Source organism: Agrilus planipennis, unplaced genomic scaffold, assembly GCF_000699045.2.
Source record: "Agrilus planipennis isolate EAB-ADULT unplaced genomic scaffold, Apla_2.0 scaffold59, whole genome shotgun sequence".
NCBI lineage: Eukaryota > Metazoa > Arthropoda > Insecta > Coleoptera > Buprestidae > Agrilus > Agrilus planipennis.
Genome location: NW_020438942.1, coordinates 748,206 through 770,412, shown reverse-complemented (window position 1 = coordinate 770,412; position 22,207 = coordinate 748,206). Strand labels below are relative to the sequence as shown.

At 35.5% G+C, this 22,207-nt stretch overlaps 1 protein-coding gene across 1 annotated transcript in view; it reads left to right on the top strand.

Annotated features, from left to right (window-relative positions):
• Positions 1–17,461: 17,461 nt before the first annotated feature.
• Positions 17,462–22,207, top strand: part of LOC108737882 (cadherin-89D) — a 47,508-nt gene continuing 42,762 nt past the window's right edge. Inside the window, exon 1 of the mRNA XM_018471014.1 lies at positions 17,462–17,470. Coding sequence (XP_018326516.1) covers positions 17,462–17,470 — 9 coding nt within the window. The remainder of the gene's footprint in view (positions 17,471–22,207) is intronic.

The window sequence follows — 22,207 nt, the reverse complement described above, 5'->3', positions numbered from 1 at the left end:
ACTAGTTTCTCTTAGTTTATGTTTGATCGCCGTTTAAATTAAAAAGTATTCAGCCATTAAAAACTTTTGAAAAAGTGGCCTGCCGAAATAGAAGCTGAGATGATGGAAATCCATGCCTTATAAATGCTTTTAAACATGGCTGCCCAAGCATTGCAGAAGCAACACGTTCGGTACGCTCAACTGAAGTTACTACGAAAGGAATGATCGAAAACATTCATTCCGAAGACCGTCACATAGTATCTTGCATCCAATTTTATGGATGAAAAAGCTCAGTATATGTGATGGATGCCGCATTTGCATTTAGACCAAAAACATCTTAGGAAGGTAATTTTAAAATCGTTTAAAATTTTTCGTGATTGAAGTGACTGCACCCCGAGCAGTCAAAGTAGTGGGTTGGTGCCACCGAATGATGTTGTAATTTAAATCTTGTTCTGCGTTATGTTTCGAAATTTTGGCTGCAGGAATAAATTTCATAAATTATTGCCACAAATTTGGTATTTGAGAATTTCACCAGGAGTCAGATGTAGTCATGCCATCGACATACATATTGGACTGAGCAATATCCATATGAAATTTACTACTCTCTAGAAAGGGAGAAAACGACCTTGAGGCTATCACCTGTCTCTTTTCATCTTTCTTTACGTTATTCATCCGCTCTCGCAAAACTGTGACGTGGACCAATCAAAATTCTAGAAAAAGACAACTACTGGACGCATGATTGCTTTGTCTCTCTCACTCGTTTATGAGTCATGTAAAAAGACTTATCCTAACCTTACTTAAACCCACTTGGGCGACATTTTTCTAATATGTTGTATTAGGTTCGATTAGCTTTCAAGTTAGGTTACGTTAGCGTCTAATGAATGATAACACCGTGATTTTGACTGTCATACATCATGATTTTTACAGAAATAATTATTTATGTGTTACGCAACGCAAAAATAATTGAAAAATAATTAATTATGTGTTTCGTAACAGAAATTAATAGTTTTAATTGGAAAATAACTAATTTCGTGTCACGAAAAAATAAAAACTTCCTGCAATATCATCGTCACTTGTGGTTTACAGTAAATTGCTCTCATTATCACTGCCTGTTTCTATTTTGTATTCTTAAAATGTAGCACACACAGCCTTGTTGTGATTTTAGAGTTATTGATCCTTCATGACGGCGAAAGATCTTGTCTAACCGTCCGTCAAAGTACGTGGGCACATTCATCATATAAATCATCAGCATAATAATGTGATGTCGTATTGGATTGGATTGTTGCAAACGTGAAGCTTACGAAAACCACGTAGGTACAAATGTTGTAGTTTGGATTTTTAATCGCACTGAGAATGTAAATGCCTTGAGTTGCCAATAAAGATGACTCTGATAAACGCCAGTTTGCAGTCAATTAAATTTGAGATGAATTATTAGACAATAAACTAAATGTAAATATAAATATAAATATATGTGTTGTTTGTATCTTTTTCTAAACCCTCCATACAAGCTGTGAAAGTAATTATCGGAGTTATACAGTATTTACTATCACTGCGTGTGGATTGCATAATAATAATGGCATAACGTTATTTAAAAGTGTAATTTTGGTGCCTAATAAATAGATACTTAACCTAAGTAAACATGGATTTTGGCCTGATTATCGTGAGAGAGTCCTCTCTAATTGGTTTGAGTGATATGCGATGCCCCAAAGGTTTTAGCTCGATTATGGAAGAATAGACTTCTTTGATTGTTAATTATGGACTTAAGCTAGGTTGTTATGAAAAGGGATTCCCTAATTGACCTGTGTGAAGTACTATGGGTTTAGGTTAGGTTATATTGGGAAAGGTTTGCCTGATTGACATTTGTAAAACACGTAATGCAAAGGTGATGAGAGTAGGATCCTCAATCTGCCTTAGAACTGTTGCAATTTACATGAAGATATTGCTACTAACTGTAATCGTTGGAAGTACTGATGTCAGGATCAACTTAACTTTTGGGTTTTATTTTATTCTCACCAGCAATCGTTGTTGGTCAGTGGCTAGTCCCTTGTGACTACACCGGAAGGCCCTGTTCATTCATCCTTTAGGAATCGTGGGAATAGGTAGGTGGTAGTTGGGATGAGGAAGATGAGACGGATGATATGAAGACAGAAGCTACTGAAAGCTTTACCAGTTGAATATTACTAGTCCAGCATTTGCCTAACTGATCCAAGGAAACCACAGAAAAACCTGCACCAGGGCAGAACGATCAGAAATCGAATCGGTTTCCTCCCGAATGATGAGCAGTGGTCTAAACCTCTAGGCCATGCCGCTCGGTGATGTTATGACATGTGGCTTTCTCTCTCTACTGTTCTGGAGCAAAATATTTTTTCAACTTGCCCTCCTATGAAACAGAGACTCATGTGTTGCTCATTAGAAAGGCAAATCGCCTTAAAATTGCTAGGTGTTCGATCTGATTTTGCCATGAGCAAAATATTTATACAAATTATGAAAATAAATCAAGTTACACTTTTCCTGCAAACATGCTCCCATGACACAGTTGTTACCAGAGGAATGCTAAAAGTAAAATTGAAAACGACCGCGAACAACCGGTAAGGGCATCGGATCATTGCAGCCAGGTAGTTATGAAAACTAAGGCGCATGGGATTTGATAATTTCAACAAAATCTTCGAATTGTTATTACAAATTAAAAATGTATTTACAATAATCAAGTCAATTTAGAAGTATAACGTGAGGTACATGTAGGATCCTCATGCATTGTATGATGCGGAAAACCAGGAATGACCTTGTGTAATACTACAAAAGTATTTTTCGGTTGAGGTCAGGGATGAAGTACTGAATATTGCAAAAGAAATACGCGCAACCTAACTAAACCATAACTTATCCTAACCTAATTTACAATAGTAAAAATATTTAAAGTTATTTTTCGATATGCAAATGGCTTCGTGTATCAAAGTATCCATTCATCTAGAAACCATGATGGGTGCCGCAGTGCAAATTTTGGGTGTCACAAGCCCGAACCCCTGGGTCTATGTACTCGAAATTTTGCACAGATGTTTCTTATACAACGAAAGGATTTTTTAAATTTACAGGGTTAAGAGTTTGATCTGTCGGTCTAAGCACAGCCCAAACCACTGAGACAGGAGGCTTGAGATTTTGGATAAGGTTCCTTATAAATTGGTATCATTCATTATAATGTGGGTTTTCATAGTAAAACCCTTAAAATTATAAAATGAGGGTTTGCGATTTAATCAAATTCCACGCGAACGAAGTCGAAGCTTTGTAATAGAATGGCTGCAGTTGGTTGATACGTGGGAACATATCTATAATATAGTCGATATGCCGAGCAATAATTAGACACTGACACGAATGATTTAGTGTCATAATTGCATGGTGTATGCAGCGATTTATTTTGTATATTTGCGTCTCAACTTTACGCTCTACATATTGTTTCCTGTTGTACCAGATGATCTAGTTTCTTGTAAAGGACTGCGCACTGACGCAGATATCTCCGAGGTTTTCTTATTTTGTTATTAGTTTGGCCACAATACGTATCATTTCCCTTGGTTGAAAAGCAAGACGGCGATCGTACGTATTTGGTCTGTTCGCACTTCGCTTAGACGTACGACCCGTCCGCTGAGCTGACTCGAATCCAACGACAAAAGAAGTTATTCGAGCGTGAAATTGAGTTTAATGGCGTCGTGACAACAATAATTATTGTTTGTTTAAATTTATCTCGGAAGAAAAAACTAATCGAATTGGCGTCGAATGTACAAGTTTTATGTAAGGACCTGTTGCGGGTATCTACCGAAAAAGCCTTGCGACAGGCGGATAACTCGATCAGAACAATTAATACAATACTTTATAAGAATTAATACCACACAATTAATCTATTTATTAATCCGAATTAAATGTGCACGTAATAACGGAATTTCTTACTTGTAAAGATCTGTTATATAATCTATAACGAAAAATTCCATAGAATATTGTTATTTGTTTAAGTAATTCAGGAGAAAAACAAAACTATAATCAATTTCTTAGTTATAATGTTAAAATGCTATACCTACTATATCTGTTTTTTTTTGTTTTTTTATAGGAAATGGTTCCCCTTTTGTCATTTGCAAACAAATGAAAATATGAAATGCACCACCACATTGGTTACGTTCTTCCTTTTTTTACAAACACATTGCCATTTAAGTAAGTATTGACAATAACTGTATATTTTTGTGACTTTTAACTAACAATAATTATATTATATATATAATTATACGTAAGTAATTTAAGCTAACCTAACCCAACCTAACCATAGAGGTTATACAGTTACAGTGGGCAAATCCTATGCAACCCCGTATGCAGTGGCATTTCTGATGGACCTGCACAGTTATATGTCCACTGTGCATGCTTATAATAAAAAGAGATAAAATATGGTTATTACTTTCTTTTGCATTCTATCAAGATACACATCTCTGATGACGTTGCCTACTCTAATTCTATTATCTCTATGAATCTAAACCAACTTAACCTAACCTAACGATAAGTAATGTCATCAGGAAGCATCATTTATGTATTTATTATCTACCATATTTAAATATAATTTTATTACTTTATAAGGAATCCAACATCCATTTCAATACTTTAAGTTAAATACACTTTTTTTAAGCCATGATTCAATGCATCATAAGTCGTACTCATCGTATAAGGTCGTCAGTCCTAAGACTGGTAGGACACGCACTTCCATTCTTTCCCATCTTAACTTAATTTTCGCATTTCCCTAAAACTAAAACAACCCATATCTTTAACTATTTGCGAACAGTAATCTAATCTAGGTCTACCTCTACCCCTCCTAACTCCTGTTTCTGCCTCTAATATATGTTTCTGACTAGACCTTCATGCCTGAGAAGGTGTCCTACTAACCTATCCCGCCTATTTCTTATTGTATTCCATTGAGTAACCTGTTCTCTTATTTTTTCTAATACCTCTTCATTTCTAACCTTCTCTATCTATTTCGAACGCTTCTAACCTTTTCTTTTCCGTTGCGGCCACCGTCTATGGTTCGCACCATATACTCCTACTACTCCTTCTGTCCTGACCTATTTTGCTTCCTAGATACCTACTTAAAATCAGTCACTTCATCTAATTTTTCCTCTCTTACCTTTATATTTTCTCTTTCCCTACTTTGTCTTCTCTCGCATACCAGTTTTGTTGTTTTATTTTTGTTGTTTTTTTGTTTCTTTCCCCTAATAGTTCTTTCGTCCAACCTTCTCTGTACAATTCTAGTTAAGGTTTTTGTCACATGGAAAGTTAAGTTAAGGATTTAAAATAATGAAAATATTTGTGCGGCATCAGTAAAGGATTAATTAATTCTTAATTTTTCATCTCATCGTCAGAAGTGTTTCCAATTACACCTTCAGAAGATTATTAAACACGTAGCGGCATTTCCTTTCCGTCTTTCCAAATGGTGAGTGGGACATCAGACACGGTTTTTTTAGAAATACACCAACTAAATATGAATGCTGTGACATACTTGTTTCTAATTTAAAATTCATGCAATTTGTCATGAATCTAACACTTGCCTTCCAAGAACAGTTAAGTGATGGGTACGTATTTAAAGGTGGATTTGTACTGGAAGATATTTGTGAAACAGAAGGGCCAGAAAACACTGTAACAGAACCACATTTACTCATAATCATGATAACTAAAAATCTTAATCACAATAAACTATGTACAGACATCTTATATGTCTCTATANCAGAAAGTGGTATCAGTGTAAGAAAGTAATTTATGCATTATGAACTGTACGAAGAGTCGATGCTTCAATTAATTTAATAATAGTAATTAAGAAAAGTATTTTCCTTAGCCGCTGTTGTAGGATATAACAGCCATACATATAGAGAGATAAGTGTAAGTAAAATTAGACTGATACACTTAAGTATAATTGAAGTCTATCGTTGATGCAAATATTACTTAGTTATTGATTGAAACAACATTTCAACTTTTGTTTCAGAAACGCAATAATTCTCGCTTCGGTAAATAATTTAACTTTAAACAATCTGTTCAATGTAGAAATATTCACCGGAAGCAGAAAACCTTGCGAAATAAATAGCGTGGCGTATTGAACAATCTAGTGGATTAGTTGGTAGTTAGTACTAACTGCATATCATGATAACCTTTCGACTTACTTGAGAAATTACTCTTATTAACGTTAGAAATTGTTTGTGATATAGATAAATTACTAAAAAGGTACTTTCAAATATTTTCTAAAAATGAAAAATATATTAAGGTACTAGGTGCGGGGTTTTAAAATTAATTTTACCACAAGTCACGAAACGTTAAAGTTCACAGACGTATGGGAAAAATTCTTTCATTATGTAGTATTCTAACACATTATGGAAGTTTGCAGATTGGGAACCTTGAACTGAATACGCAAGGATCTTGTGTTATTTTTTCACACAACTGCTTTTTTAATTTTTAATAATTTCATCAAAACAATAACCATTAATTCCCATAGTGACAGATCCTTGTAAGTCTACAAACTCAACTTTATAAGCATGTCACCTCGATTTTAAAACAGTTCCATTATTAGTATCCAAATCTTGTTGACTTTACGTGATATTTGACTTATTTGGTAATTCCGAACCTTTTAAATAATGTTTAGATTCGTATCTTTCCACTAGATTTGATTTTAATCCAATTAGGCTTATAGGGTGTTTGTACCTACATCGATAATTCTTAATCCATTACAAAATTAGATGCCACGTAATATACAGGCATTTAATTTGTTTTGAGAGCATGTATTAAGTAATAGAGAAAGGGATTTCTAAACTTATTAAAGATTATTAGGGCTCTTATATACAATAAACTTAAATTTGTTGTGTAATAGTTACACCCAGTACTAGAAACTGCTCTGATTTTTGATTCCAATTTTTATAACCTGGTTTACCTTTTAGAACGGTTAATTTGAATTAAATTAATTGCTTTTTATTTTATGCGAGTGGACTAAAACCATTCTTATAACGACTTTTCAAATTTTAATGTCCACACACTGGTTTACAACCTAACAATCGATAAATTACACTTCCTATTAATCATTGACTTTATAAGCACGTTTTTGGATTAATAACATACTAATCAAAATTAATTTACATTTACGATTAATACGTAAGTTACTTCAGTTTAGGGAACAAGAAAAAGTCACAGAGGGTTAGATCGGGTGAATACGGTAGCTGCGGCAGTGTGTTGTTTTTGAAAAAAAAAAGAAAACTGTAAGAAAAATCACATTCGACCTAACTTGACGCGCTTTTTTCGGCCTTGACTTGTGCGGCAGCTTCCATTGGGATGATTGAGCTTTGGTTTCCACGTCATAACCATAAACCCATGACTCGTCACCAGTTATTACCCTCTGGAGTAAATTTGGAGTCCAACAGTTCCTTAGCAATGTTAATGCGATGCTGTATTTGGTCGAAATTGAGCAATTTTGGTACGAATTTCGCGGCGACCCGTCTCATGCTCAAATCGTTGGTAACAATCGAATGGCAGGAGCCAATCGATATGTTTATTATTATTACCATATATTGTAAGGCAATTTTTGAAAAATTCAACCCTCTGTTAGTCTATGCGTGCCTCACACTTCTAACTCTGAGACATGACAGAACCTTCAATCACAACTTTCTGTTTTATTATCTACTTTAATTGCCATTAACTCTAGGTCAGTGCTTGACCCCGTTTAGAGATAGAAAAAGACTGCGTTAACAACAAGGAAATAATCTATATATCTAGTATGGGTACTATAAGTAAGTGCTATGCATGCCAGTAGATCAAAATGGTTCACCACAGCTATAACAAGCGCAATTGTTTCATGCATACCGAAGAAAACGTACAAAAACGTATCCACTACGGCTCCGTGAAGATTATTGAGTAACACGTTACTACAAGTGTTAAAAGACCTGAACTGAGAAGATAATACTATTATGCTCTTTAAACCGTATCTGTGTGGCAATAACAAACGAAATGGAATTTTAAATGGTCAAATTTCAAAACAGTAACTATTGAGTACTGCGTTTAAATAACAACAAATTAAAAAAAAGCAAGTTTCTATTTGATTCGCTCAATACAAGTACTGTTTATGTGTCCTATAGGTAAAAAAGGACAAAGAGAGAATTGAAGAAATAGAAACCGTAAAACCTATTTAGAAAAAAGAAAATGCTTATCTAAAGAGTAAATAGATTTCGGTGAAATAAAATCTTTTACGTCATGCGCGCTCAAAAATAAACAGAAAAAATGCGGTGTTTGTATTCATTTACACGTGGGAGATGTTTACATAAAATAGTAAAGGGGCTAAGCGGCTAAGTCGAAGGGCTGCTGTGACGGAATTATTCTTTTATTTAGGTAATTTCCGTTCGATTTTGGAAATTTTTGCAAGTGCGGCGGAATAGTAATCTACATTTTACAATTTCATCACACGTCTGTTGACAGATGACAAATTGCGTTCGGTAAATATACAAAAGCTTTGATTGTCAAAACCGAAAATGGTCCAGTGGTACCGATAGTCGGTTGTCACGCTGGTGGACCTGGCTTCTGTGCTCAACCGATGCTGCAGCTTTTTCGTTAATTCATATCTATTAACCTTTTACTAATTTCTCCTTTAATATAAAATGTTTTAATCGTAGAATGTTTTTATTTTCTTCAACAGCGACTTAAATAATATTACAGTACAGTGTTACCCCTGCTAGACAGGGTGCCAACCCTCTCCGGTCATCAAAAAGCTCTCCGATCCGACCCTGGAATTCTGACCACGTGCTTGTTATCTCATAGTCATGCAGCTAACTTCATACTGTTGTATTTTTGTTAGGTGTGCGCGTGCAATTTCCGTTGCATGATCAAATTTTACTCTAGCGTCCCAAAAGGAATCCAAAGCCGGTCTTAACGCATTCCATCGTTTATTCTTACTCTTATATTTATGCTTACAGAGTTTAATTTAAATTGACCATAATTACGAAACAAAATTAAATTTGAACCGCTTCTAACTATTAGAAAGCATCTAACAGAAAGTGGTATCAGTGTAAGAAAGTAATTTATGCATTATGAACTGTACGAAGAGTCGATGCTTCAATTAATTTAATAATAGTAATTAAGAAAAGTATTTTCCTTAGCCGCTGTTGTAGGATATAACAGCCATACATATAGAGAGATAAGTGTAAGTAAAATTAGACTGATACACTTAAGTATAATTGAAGTCTATCGTTGATGCAAATATTACTTAGTTATTGATTGAAACAACATTTCAACTTTTGTTTCAGAAACGCAATAATTCTCGCTTCGGTAAATAATTTAACTTTAAACAATCTGTTCAATGTAGAAATATTCACCGGAAGCAGAAAACCTTGCGAAATAAATAGCGTGGCGTATTGAACAATCTAGTGGATTAGTTGGTAGTTAGTACTAACTGCATATCATGATAACCTTTCGACTTACTTGAGAAATTACTCTTATTAACGTTAGAAATTGTTTGTGATATAGATAAATTACTAAAAAGGTACTTTCAAATATTTTCTAAAAATGAAAAATATATTAAGGTACTAGGTGCGGGGTTTTAAAATTAATTTTACCACAAGTCACGAAACGTTAAAGTTCACAGACGTATGGGAAAAATTCTTTCATTATGTAGTATTCTAACACATTATGGTTAAATTGTAATGATTTTTGGTTATAGTCTTTAGACAACAATAACTAATAACAATAACTAATAATAATAATAAAAATACTACAAACGGCACAGTGAACGCCATCAGTAGCACGATGCTACATTTTAGGATTACGTATTTTACGTAGCATCGTGCTACAGATGGCGTTCACTGTGCCGTTTGAAGTATTTTCTGAAACGCAATGTTAAGACAGCAGGTAAAAGTTGGTCTGTGTTCCGTAGCAGCTGCCTGCGACGCGCTGATGAGATCCAAAAAGATCGAAATCGCGATCCGCGTGTGGCAGTTTCGACAGAATACAGACCTTTTCGAATTATTTTAATAAGAATATTATTAAATAACTACATAGAATATTGTTGGATGATATTATTTTGATAACGTTTAGGTACATTTTCTTTGGATGAAATAATGTAATCTTCGTATACCAATCAAATTAAATAAAGAAGTCTACCGTTATAGTTAGATTTGCCTAAATTGCTTTTTCTTCATCATGCTCCAGTTAATGGACTACCAGAAATAATTAATTCATTTGCGTATCTGCTCTTACGCAAAAAGCGTTTTTTACATTCGTTTTGAAATATAGCTAATTTAATGTTACGAAGAAGAGAGTTTTAAACATATTTGATGTACAATGTGATTAATTTAAAATTTATTTTATAGACTGAGAATATGTGAAAGGTATAGCTTCCTAAACTACGTATTTACGGAGGATTTAATTTGATTAATAAAATTACAGTAGTGATTTAAGACTAAGCGATAATTACTTAAAGAAGTAAATTTACAATATTCACCAATTTATTAATTAGTAAGAGAACGTATGAAATGGCCAGGAACTCGCAACCATAGAATGAGAGAAGCCGTTTCACCACCCTAACTCATTTCTGATTCGCTTCCCTGAATCTCAATTCGAATAGAGCTATTAACTATTTGTAAACAGTAATTTAATCTAGGCCTATCTTCTACTCATTTTAACTCCTGTTTCTGCCACTAATTAGCCCTTCATACCTGAAAAGGTCTGCTGTCAGCCTACCTTGCCTATTTATTATTGACTTCCGTAATGACTTCTATTATCCTATTCTTTCTAATACCACCTCATTTCTAACCTTATCTATCCACAATGCCCTCATTATGGGCATCTAATACCACATTTTGAAGGTTTCTAACCTTTTATTTTCCATATTTCGCACCCCAACACCGTCGTGCTGCAAACATACACTTTTAACAACCTTTTTCGAATTTCTAAATTAACCGTTCGCGAATATAGTTGGATTAGCGAGCAAATAAATTTAATAATTCACCGCTGCTTATTCTCTACATTATCTCTACTCTACTTAATACTATTAAGTTTAAGTATTAGCAAATGATGAGGATACCGTGGATAGAGATGGTTAGAAATGAAGAAGCATTAGAAAGAGTAAGAGAACAGAGGACTCTATGGAAGTCAATAAGAAATAGGCGAGATAGGTAAGTAGGACACCTTCTCAGGCATGAAGGTCTAGTCAGAGACATATTAGAGGCAGATAAGGAAGTTAGGAGGGGTAGAGGTAGATCAAGATTAGATTACTGTTCGCAAATAGTTAAGGATATGGGTTGCTTTAGTTTTTGGACCGAGCGGCATGGCCTAGAGGTTTAGACCATTGCTTAGCATGCGGGAGGACGCCGGTTCGATTCCGGGTTCGTCTGCCTTGGTCCAAGTTTTCCTGTGGTTTCCTTGGATCACTCTCTTCTGTTTTCATTTCGTCCGTCTCATCTTTCTCACCCGAACCACCACCCACCCATTCCCACGATTCCTGAAAGCAGGCTGAAGAGGGCCTTCCGCCCTACCTTCNTTAATGTAATATATAAATGAAATAGGTACAGTATTTTTTACTTATTGTTAGCAGTAACTAGTAAATCAAACAAGTGAACTTAGCAAGCGCAGAAACTGAACTGCCTGCATAAAAACGTTAAAAAAAATATAGGTTAAAATCGACGTTATTACGGGATTCCCCCAGAAAATTCGACTTATCAGGGCAGACCCGTAATCGAACCGGCGTCCTTCCGAATGCTAACCGAGCGGCATGGCCTAGAGGTCTAGACCATTGCTTAGCATTTGGGAGGACGCCGGTTCGATTCCGGGTCCGTCTGCCTTGGTCTGTTTTTCTGTGGTTTCCTTGGATCACCTAGGCAAATGCTGAGGCAGTAATATTCCACAGATAATCTTTCATTCTCTTCTGTCTTCATTTCTTCCGTCTCAACTTTGTCACCCGAACCACCACCCACCCATTCCCACGATTCCTGAAAGCAGGCTGAAGAGGGCCTTCCGCCCTACCTTCCGGCATAGTCCGGAGGGACTGCTCGCCCACCAGCATTACTGGCTGGTGGGAATGAAACACCCAAAAGTTTAGTTTTTTTTAGTTTTTGGGGTAATGCGAAGATTAGTTCAGGATAAGAAAAAGTCGAGGTGCGTGTCCAACCAGTCTTAGGTCTGGCGACCTTATGATGATGTATACTATACTTCTGAAGAAGCTACAGGGATGTAGAAAAAACGTCAATTGCCATACACTAGTGGCATTTATAGAATAAAAAAAGCTAGTGTAACACTTTCATGTTCTTTTTAAACAGACATGTATCACAAAAATCCTCTCACTCTGCAGTTAATATTGATCAATTAACTTTTTTTTTAATTAAATTTTATAGAGCGCCAAAAATTAATATACTACAAACACTTTCTTATATCTAATAAAAAAATCCGGAATATACTTGAGCCTGTAGTGTACCATGAATGAGAGTTCATGTAGGTCGATGGTTAAAATTGCTTCATCACGATAGATGAATTGAACATTGATTGATCTATATTAACTACCTGTCATTTGTGTATCGTTCTAATATAGTACAAGTACTTAGCTTCGATCTTAAAAGAAGTCGTTAATAGAAAAGTGTTATGGAAGATCGTATCCTACACTTTAATTAAAACTAACCACTCAAAGCAATTAACAAGTCAATCTTGACGAGATTGAGACTACAATTGTTTTAAATTCGGAGAATGCAATAAACCAAATTACTCACAAAAGTAATTGCTTTCTAATATTGTGTATTATTACCAAGTATCCGTTAGTATTTTGTATCTCTCATGGAATAAAAAATGCTAAATATACAGGGGGTTCAATTATAACACTATTTCTCTCAATATTGGATACAATAAAAAACATTTACAGTATTCCGTTAAAACTACTACCTAAAAATCTCTGTTTTAGTGTTATTAGTTGTAATTGTTGAATTCACCTTTTGCAGCTAATACTTATTTAGAGAAAAGATAAGGAAGGACTAATTGAAAAATATAAGAAAATGGTAAGTATCCACTCTAATGTTTAATGACACCATGCAAGACATTTCTTTGTAGTTAAGTTTCTTCTAATCAAACTATAGATTTACTCTGTTATGGGACACCCTGTATATATGGTTAGCTTACAATACCAATTGGGTGCTTGTAACTAATTATTGTAAGCATTGCAATTTTTATTTAAAAATGTTTTATGTGTAGAAATAATATTACGTTTCTAGTTGTGTTTTTCTAATTATCTGGTCAATGTATAACATTACTAATTAGTTTTAAAAGAGGAAATTAACATATACAAACAATACACTTTCGATTATCATCTACCGATATTAAAACACGTTAGGTCTCTCAAAAGTATGATTTATATGCAGCATTACAATTTTTAATTTTATCGTAATTTCTAAACAACGATGGATAGCGAAAGTACAATTCTTTTTTTTTTGCAGTTGTTGATCGCATTAACAAAGTAGAAACAATTGAATTAAATTCTTCAAGCTTGCGAATAAACAATACCACTACAAAAATTATACATAATTGTTACGGTCGAGCTGTTTCATTGCTTGTTCTTGGTATATCGATTTCAGTTAGTTCCTTTGCAATTATTTTCAAAGCGGGCCAAAACCTCATGATTTTTGCCTAATTGAGAAATCTAAATTAGATTGGGTAATAAAATGTACTTTCAAACGCGGAAGAAATTCCATTTTTACAAAATATCAACTTTTGATATGTACCTACATATTATGTGAATGAAATAGCGATTACCTTCACTGTTTTGTAGAAAGTTTTTCACTTTGTTATTAAATTTCGTCAAGGATACAGCTATGTGGTTTCTGTTGACTCAAGAAAACGAGGAAACACACAACATTATAATTTTTTTAATAAATCCAGATCGCGTAGGAAGTACACATGATAGGGTTCGATTGACGTTCATTAGTTTCAACTAAATTGAGCAAAAATTGTTTCAGTGTGTTTAAAATGTTTTTGATTGGAATGACTTATCAAATCCTACATTCAAATTTTTATATTGTTTTCTGTGGAAATGGGAAGGGTGACATACGACTGAAGGGAAATAAGATTTCTTGTGAACGAATGCCACAGGTGACGATCGATACCGGCGGCACTTTTGATGCAGGACGCGACATATGCAAGAGTGCTAGGTCGTTTGTCAAGAGGAACTTACGCGAAGCTTCCGGAAACAGTCGCAAGTGTTCGATAACTGTATAAAAAGTAACAAGTAGTCAACAGTAAATGGTCTATAAAATACTGTTGATATAAATAAAGTCCGAATGGAAAAGTAAACAGTGACAGTGATATGTGTAAATAATTGTTAATAATTCATTTGATAAAATTTTTTTAGGTCTATTATTTATCTATGTAATCGTCTATTTAAAATTGTTGCATCGAAATATGTTACGATTCAGATATATAGGTTGTAATTGCTGTCGTTAAAAAGTGTTTGTATAGGGTTGTTCGGAAAGTCATTTCGTTTTTTCCCGACAGAGGATTTAATTGTATTCTTTTGCACCCAACTTCACATTTAAGCCGTATAATTTTTATATGCTTTGAGAGCTCATATAGCACGGCTTGTGTGTGAAAAATTCCAATTAATTCTACGCAGTAGTTTTTGGTTGGTGCCCTTTTAAATATGGAGAGCGATAAGCAGCATTTTCGACATATCTTACTGTTTTACTACAGAAAGGGTAAAAATGCTGTTCAAGCCAGAAAGAAATTGACTGATGTGTATGGAGAAGGTGTGTTGACAGTACGCCAGTGCCAGAACTGGTTCGCTAAATTTCGATCCGGCAATTTTGATGTCGAAGATGCACCACGTTCGGGAAGGCCGGTTGAAGCTGATAAAGACGCGATAAAGGCATTAGTTGATGTGAACCGGCGAATAACAACACGTGAGATCGGATTGAGGTTAAATTTATCAAATTCAACAGTTTATGACCACTTGAAAGGCCTGGGATTATCCTCGAAGCTCGATGTATGGGTTCCCCATGTTCTCACAGAGAGAAATCTGTGTCGCCGCATTGACGTCTGCGATTCGCTTCTCAAACGTCACGAAAATGATCCGTTTTTGAAGCGCATCATCACTGGGGACGAAAAATGGGTTGTATACAACAACGTCAAACGCAAGAGGTCATGGAGCAAAAAAGATGAACCGGCTCAAACCATTTCCAAAGCCGATATTCACCAAAAAAAGGTGATGCTGTCTGTTTGGTGGGATTTTAAAGGAATCGTTTTTTTTGAGCTTTTACCGGATAACACAACGATTAATTCGGAAGTCTACTGTCATCAGCTGGACAAACTGAATGATGCACTTCAACAGAAAAGGTCAGAACTAATCAACAGGAAAGGTGTAGTGTTTCACCAAGACAACGCGAGACCTCACACAAGTTTGGTCACTCGCCAAAAGCTTTTACAGCTTGAATGGGATACAATGCTACACCCACCATATTCTCCAGACCTGGCACCATCGGATTATTATTTGTTCCGGTCACTCCAAAATTTTTTAGACGGTAAAACCTTCACCTCAAATGAGGAGGTGCAAAACCTCCTCGATCAGTTTTTTGCCAGCAAAGACCAAAAATTTTATGAGAGTGGAATTATGCTACTACCAGAAAAATGGCAAAAGGTGTTGGACCAGAACGGTCAATATATAATTAAATAAAGTATTTGTTTATTATACGAAAACTGTCTTTCATTTCCACAAAAAAAAATACGAAATGACTTTCCGAACAACCCAATAGTATTAGTGTACCTAATGACATTTAAAACAGACGAATGAAAATTTGATACTCTAAAATTCAAAACTAGCAGTACTTAAACACCTACAGCAATAGTAATAAAATAAAAAAGCGTGTTGTAATTTCATTTGTAAATAACTAATTTGTCTCATTTAGATAACATCTCCGAGCAAAGAAGGCGTAACTAACGTAAAACGATAACGTAAACGTGGGCTGATGTTCAATTCAATTCTTTAGCAAATAATATTTTTACTTTCAAAAACGTATAAATGTACCTAGGTATGTAGGTACGTAGACACATTTCTTTTATTACATTCACTTTAACTTTTACAATTTACATATTTACATAGCGTCTAATAGAGATTCATTTGAATAGATATGTGAAAAAATACGTGTGCGTACGAAAACAAGCTAATTACAAAGCAAATATTTTGAATCCTTTTTATTTATGTAATGTTATCATGCATACACTTGTTAAACAATTTTCATTATTGTTTTGCACAAACTCACTTATTACATCCTCTATTACGAAAAAAAAACTCAAATTACTTCCGCTTGTATGCTAAATACAGTAAAAGTTTCAATAGCAGAAATAATTCTAAAGTCTCTTAAATCTCACCAGATGTCGCATATTGTACCGTTTCTGAAAATTTATTAATCTTGTTGATAACTGGCAGCCGCCAAAACTAATAGTTGTGCCGCACCTCGTTTATTTTTAAATTTTCAGTAAATTATTTGTTAATCCCACGATTGACTATAACAGGTTTTACTTGGACGTTCTTGTCAAGTGCTTTCACAGTCTAAGTTAACATTTATCAAAATTTATAATCTAGCCCACCAATTAGCTGTTTAATTTTAGTAAAATCCCAAACGTTACAATTGTCTATTGAGTAGCAGCAGATTTTAGGTTATACTAGGAAAAATCCACAATAATTACCAACAACAACAACATTTGCCAATTAATTTTTGTAAAACAAAACTATAGCTTTTACATCAAGTTCGTCTGTGAATCTTGGGATATAATACCTAAACACAACTGTTGCGAACAATAAGTAGGTACCCTAAGGCAGGTCTCACACTGAATTAACTCGGACCGGTCGGATCGGAACGGTACGATAGGGAATCTGTTACTTTTTAATATCTTTTTCCATTTTCCATCAGTATTTTTATAGACGCCTGATACTATTAATAAGCTAATTTCCAGACGAACCCGACGTAGGTCCGCTGGGTGCCGTACGTACGATTCTGATGTATGTGCGCGCACCTTTAGATCACTTCAGATAACCTCTTCAGGTTTATAAAGTATAATAAAGCCGCATAGAAGTGGGTTCATTGGTTTATACAGCATATGAGCCTAAAAATGGCGACTATTATGATACTGCAGACAGATGCTTCAATTTTACTTAGTACACTCATAGATAACATGTTAGGGCAATGCTTTCTCGAACGTTACGTAAAGTAATACGTTCCTGCAATAACATTTTCGCGAATTAGATGTAATAAGATCTTCTAAAGAAGCGGGTAATATTATATTTTTTTCCTTTTTTTTACGATTACTGTATATTTAACGTAAGAAACATAGTATAACGCATTTTTTGCAATTCATTTATCTTTAATCTACATCTACAAAACATCACATTTAATAAGTACCTAAGCACATGTAAATTCAAATTTGAATGAATTGTAATTTTGTCCAGTCATCTCAATTCAATTATAAAATGGCCCAGGTACGTATTACGAGTTTTGATGTATTTCCATATAAACGAAACAAAAGAATTTGAATTTAGATACAGATTGCGAATACAAGTCCGTGAAATACTTAGCACTGTTTTGTGTAAAGCGCTTATTCAGCCAAATACACTCTTCAATGCCCTCTATCGTAGGTGTTCAATGATGAACATTTTGCAACCTCATTTACGTACAGACAGAAGGGTACAAAGCCGACAATTTGAATTAAAACTTTGTTGCAACACGTATTTGTTGTGTAAAAGTATAATTTCATCTCTTCGTACCACCCACATACCTACCCACGTATAAATAAATAATATTTCGTTGAATTGTAAATGGGTTCTAGTAATAACTTCATTATAGCTTCTCCATGCAGTCGATTTTACACAAAAGATTTATCGATGTCAGTTGTAGGATGAACCCAGAATAAGTATGGAAAACACCTTTACGTTTTTAAAATGACCCCCCACGATGTTACTAAATGTTACAGCATAACACAAGTCGCTGGTAATAAAGGACACAAGGACACGTGCCTATCGTTGTTAAACTGAGAAAGGAATTCAATAATGTTTGATTTTAATGTCGAAAAGACTAAATAATACCACCCGTCCTATTAAAAATCAGCTAGGCTTGATTACTTTATAAAATAAGTGTTGACAAACTTTTAAATATGACATAACAAAATCTACGGGTACGATTTTAAATGCACTTTAAACAACAGCTAAGACTGATTGACCACGGAGACGATCACACTGTGGTTGAGCGGTTGATACGGTAACTGAAGCTGACTGATCTGGATCTGATCGTAATTGATGCATCCACTAAAATGTCAGCCACTAATGCTGGTGGGCGGGCAGTACCTCTGGACTACGCCGGAAGGTAGGGCAGAAGGCCCTCTTTCAGGAATCGTGGGAATGGGTAGGTGGTGGTTCGGGTGAGAAAGACGAAACGAACGAAATGAAAACAGAAGAGAATGAGAGATTATCTGTGGAGTATTACTGCCCTAGCATTTGCCTTAGTGATCCAAGGAAACCACAAAAACTCTTGGACCAAGGCAGACGAACCCGGAATCGAACCGACGTCCTCCAGAATGCTAAGCAATGGTCTAAACCGCTAGGCCATGCCGCTCGATCTAAAATAACATAAATCGGCCAACCAAATTGAGTTATTCGTACCATATAATGTAGATTGGTAACAATAGATGCTATCACAGTTCTTGATACGTGTCCAATCTTTGTACGACTGACGTCGTTCGGACTTCAGTATAGGATTCGTGTACAATCTGCCTTATTTTCTTGTGGAAACGTGTTGTAAGGATGTAGGAAAATGCGAAAATTCATCTCTCAGAAGTCGACATGGTCTATTCATACTACAGAAAGTATTAATTTTGTGAAATAGTCGACCGACGAAGTAATAACGTTGAATAAAACTTTCAATTTATATTTAATACAGTTTTTTATTTGCTGTGCAGGCCTGATGTCTCCCTGAGACTAAGACGTTGAACAAGACATTTGTACAGCATAAATATTGCAGAAATATCGACAGGTGTTTCTAATTGTATTCTAATTGATTAAATAAGTGAATGCCGAGTCTGCTGCAAAACATTTGGTTATGTACAGGTTGCTCGCGTACAAAAACAATGTTTGCAATGAGATTGCGTAAGGTAACTGCTTAAATGTATTCAATCGATTTGTCTGCGATGCATCGCAATTTAATTGCGGCATAATTTTTAATTAATCAAGAATCTTGAGCTGCGTCATTAGTTAAGTCTTATTATCGAGAAGAAATTATTATGTAACTGCTTTTTTCTATACGCACAATGATTAGTGGAATACAGGCAGGCACCCAGAAACTGATATTGTTGTAAATTGAATTTTTCAACTGGATGGCTCATAACTTTTAGTAATACCATGTGGTGACTAATAAAAAATACTGTGAATAGAAGGGGTTAGAAATGAGGATGCATTAGAAAGAGTACTTTTATACATAATTGACAATAATAAGCTAACTTTCCTCGAGTCGATTTCGATATAAATACGAGGGTGGATTGATAAGTTTCCGGCCTGACCAAGAAAAACAAGGTTTTTAAAAATTTTTTTTTTTTATTTCTCAACATAATCTCCTCCAAGGCTGATACATTTCTCATAGCGGTGTTCCAGTCTATTAATGCCATCTCTATAGACTGATTCGTCAAGCTCCTCAAAATAACCATTTACAGCTTCGATTACTTCTTCATTGTCCGCAAATCTCTTACCGCCAAGCCATTTTTTGAGATTAGGGAACAGAAAATAGTCACTCGGGGCTAGGTCTGGAGAGTAAGGAGGGTGCGGCATCAATTCAAACTTTAGATCGTTGATTTTAGCCGTCGCAACGATTGACGTGTGCGCTGGTGCGTTATCGTGATGAAACAAGATTTTTTTCTTCGCCAGATGAGGTCGTTTAATTTTCACCTCGTGGCTCAAACGTTGCAATAAGTCTGCGTAGTATTGACCAGTGATAGTATTACCCTTTGCAAGGTAATCAATGTATATAATACCTCTTGCATCCCAAAAAACAGTAGCCATAACCTTGTTCGCCGAAAAAATTGTTTTTGCCTTCTTTGGAGTTGGTTCCCCTGGTCCAATCCACTGTTTAGACTGTTCTTTGGTTTCAGGAGTGTAGTGGTGGACCCACGTTTCGTCAACGGTTACGAATCGACGCAAAAATTCGCTTGGATTACGCTTATACAATGACAAATTTGCGGTAGAAATGTTTTTTCGAATCAATTTTTGGTCGACTGTTAGCAAACGCGGCACCCATCTTGCACAGAGCTTTTCCATATGCAAATGTTGGTGCAAAATATGTTGCACACGTTCATATGACATCTTACAGGTCTCAGCTATCTCACGCACTTTCAATCTGCGGTCTCCCAGCACTATTTGATGAATTTTTTCGATCATATCTGGAGTTGTGACCTCAACGGGGCGTCCTGAGCGAGGCCCATCAGAGGTGCTCACACGACCCTTTTTAAACTCGGAAACCCACTGCTTAACGGTTGAATATGACGGGGAGGATGTCCCCAGTGTTGAGTCCATCTCTTTTTTAATTTCCTTCGGCGTTAACCCCTTCAAATAAAAGTATTTGATGACAGCACGATTTTCCTGCTTTTCCATTTTTACGAAAACCACAGAGGCGTCTTGTTCAGCGTGCTGTCAAACCTACACTAGCAAGGAGATCGGGCTGAAACTATAGCTACAAGCTATCCAAGGATGGTACTATAGAATGTCACCTCAAGGTAGGCCTAGTGGCGTCATCTCTTGGTTAGGCCGGAAACTTATCAATCCACCCTCGTATGTTCGTTGAGGCGATGCCATAATGCGTTTGCTGCATGCCGTCCGTTCGATTCCGACGTATGTGCCCCGATCTTTAGAGAATAGGAGAGACTACGGATATAGTATAAAGATTATGTACAGCAGGTTCACTTCTTTGATTTGTCTGACATATCGACATTGTTTGTAGGCTATCATAAATTAACTTTATGTACACTGAACTGCCATATACGAGGACGGAAGTGGCAAGTGAACCAACTGTATAGAATCATTATACTGTACTACGCAATTCAGTAAAAAAAATGCGAGATATGATGTAAGGGTTTCTTCAGAGACATAAAGGACCAGTTAGAAACGTAGTAGAAGTAGAAATCGGTGTAATGAGAGGCACAGAAAGACTTTGATTAGATTACCGTTCAAAAATATATATAAATATGAGAAGTTCTTTGGGAACTGATATTTTTGGGATAGAGAAATGAGTGGAAGTGCGTCTTCCGGGTGACGATTTCTGATGATGGAATTAAATACAGTCAATTTCGAATCAGATTGAAAAATAAAAAAGAAAATGATTTAAAATCTTTTAAGAATCGATTCATAAAATTTTACAGTAAGATTATTTGCATTGAAGGCGCAGTAGACCATAAAGGATGATGCTTTTAACATTTAAAAGTTATAAAATTATATCTCAAGGAATCAAATGGTTCTAACAATTAGCAACCTGTTTCTTCAAGGACCCCTTTTGTGTACAATTATACACGGTTGAAGCATCGTTTTCCGAACAGTTTATTGACCATTACATGCACTGATTTCGTAATTCACATTGGTTTTCGCAAATATCCTTTTCATCAACGCCCCTTTTACCAATAACCATCTACCTAATAATTCCACGTTGTGTTATTACTGCACCTATTTCCTAACAATAACAATTTCCGTAGAATTCGGATACGGTTAGTGCACCTAAAGAAAATAAATGGGTGTCTTTTTATCGTAACACATGCTTTACGTTTACACACGCACATACACCACCAAGCAGAGATAGGTTATTGTATGGAAAATTGTTGCATAATAGCGATAATAACAAAAAATGATAATATGTGTAAGTAGGTCTGTCTCGGCTGTTGTACAGGTGCTGCAGAGTTGTAGAACTGCCAGAAAATTAGATGTTTATGTATCTTTGCGACTTAATTTCTAAAACAATTATTATTATCTAACATATCTGTATTCTAAATACCATCCAGTGCTCTGTGACGAGTAGCAGCCCAAATGCTTTTGGTGTAGCACGTCGCGGCATCCATACGTTACTGAACAAGTCCGTAAGAGACAGCTATGCGCACCGCTTCGGAAACCCCCACCACTCTTTTTCCTAGGTATATAAAATTTTGGGTTTTACTGTTTCATTTACTGACATAAAATACTACACTCACGCAC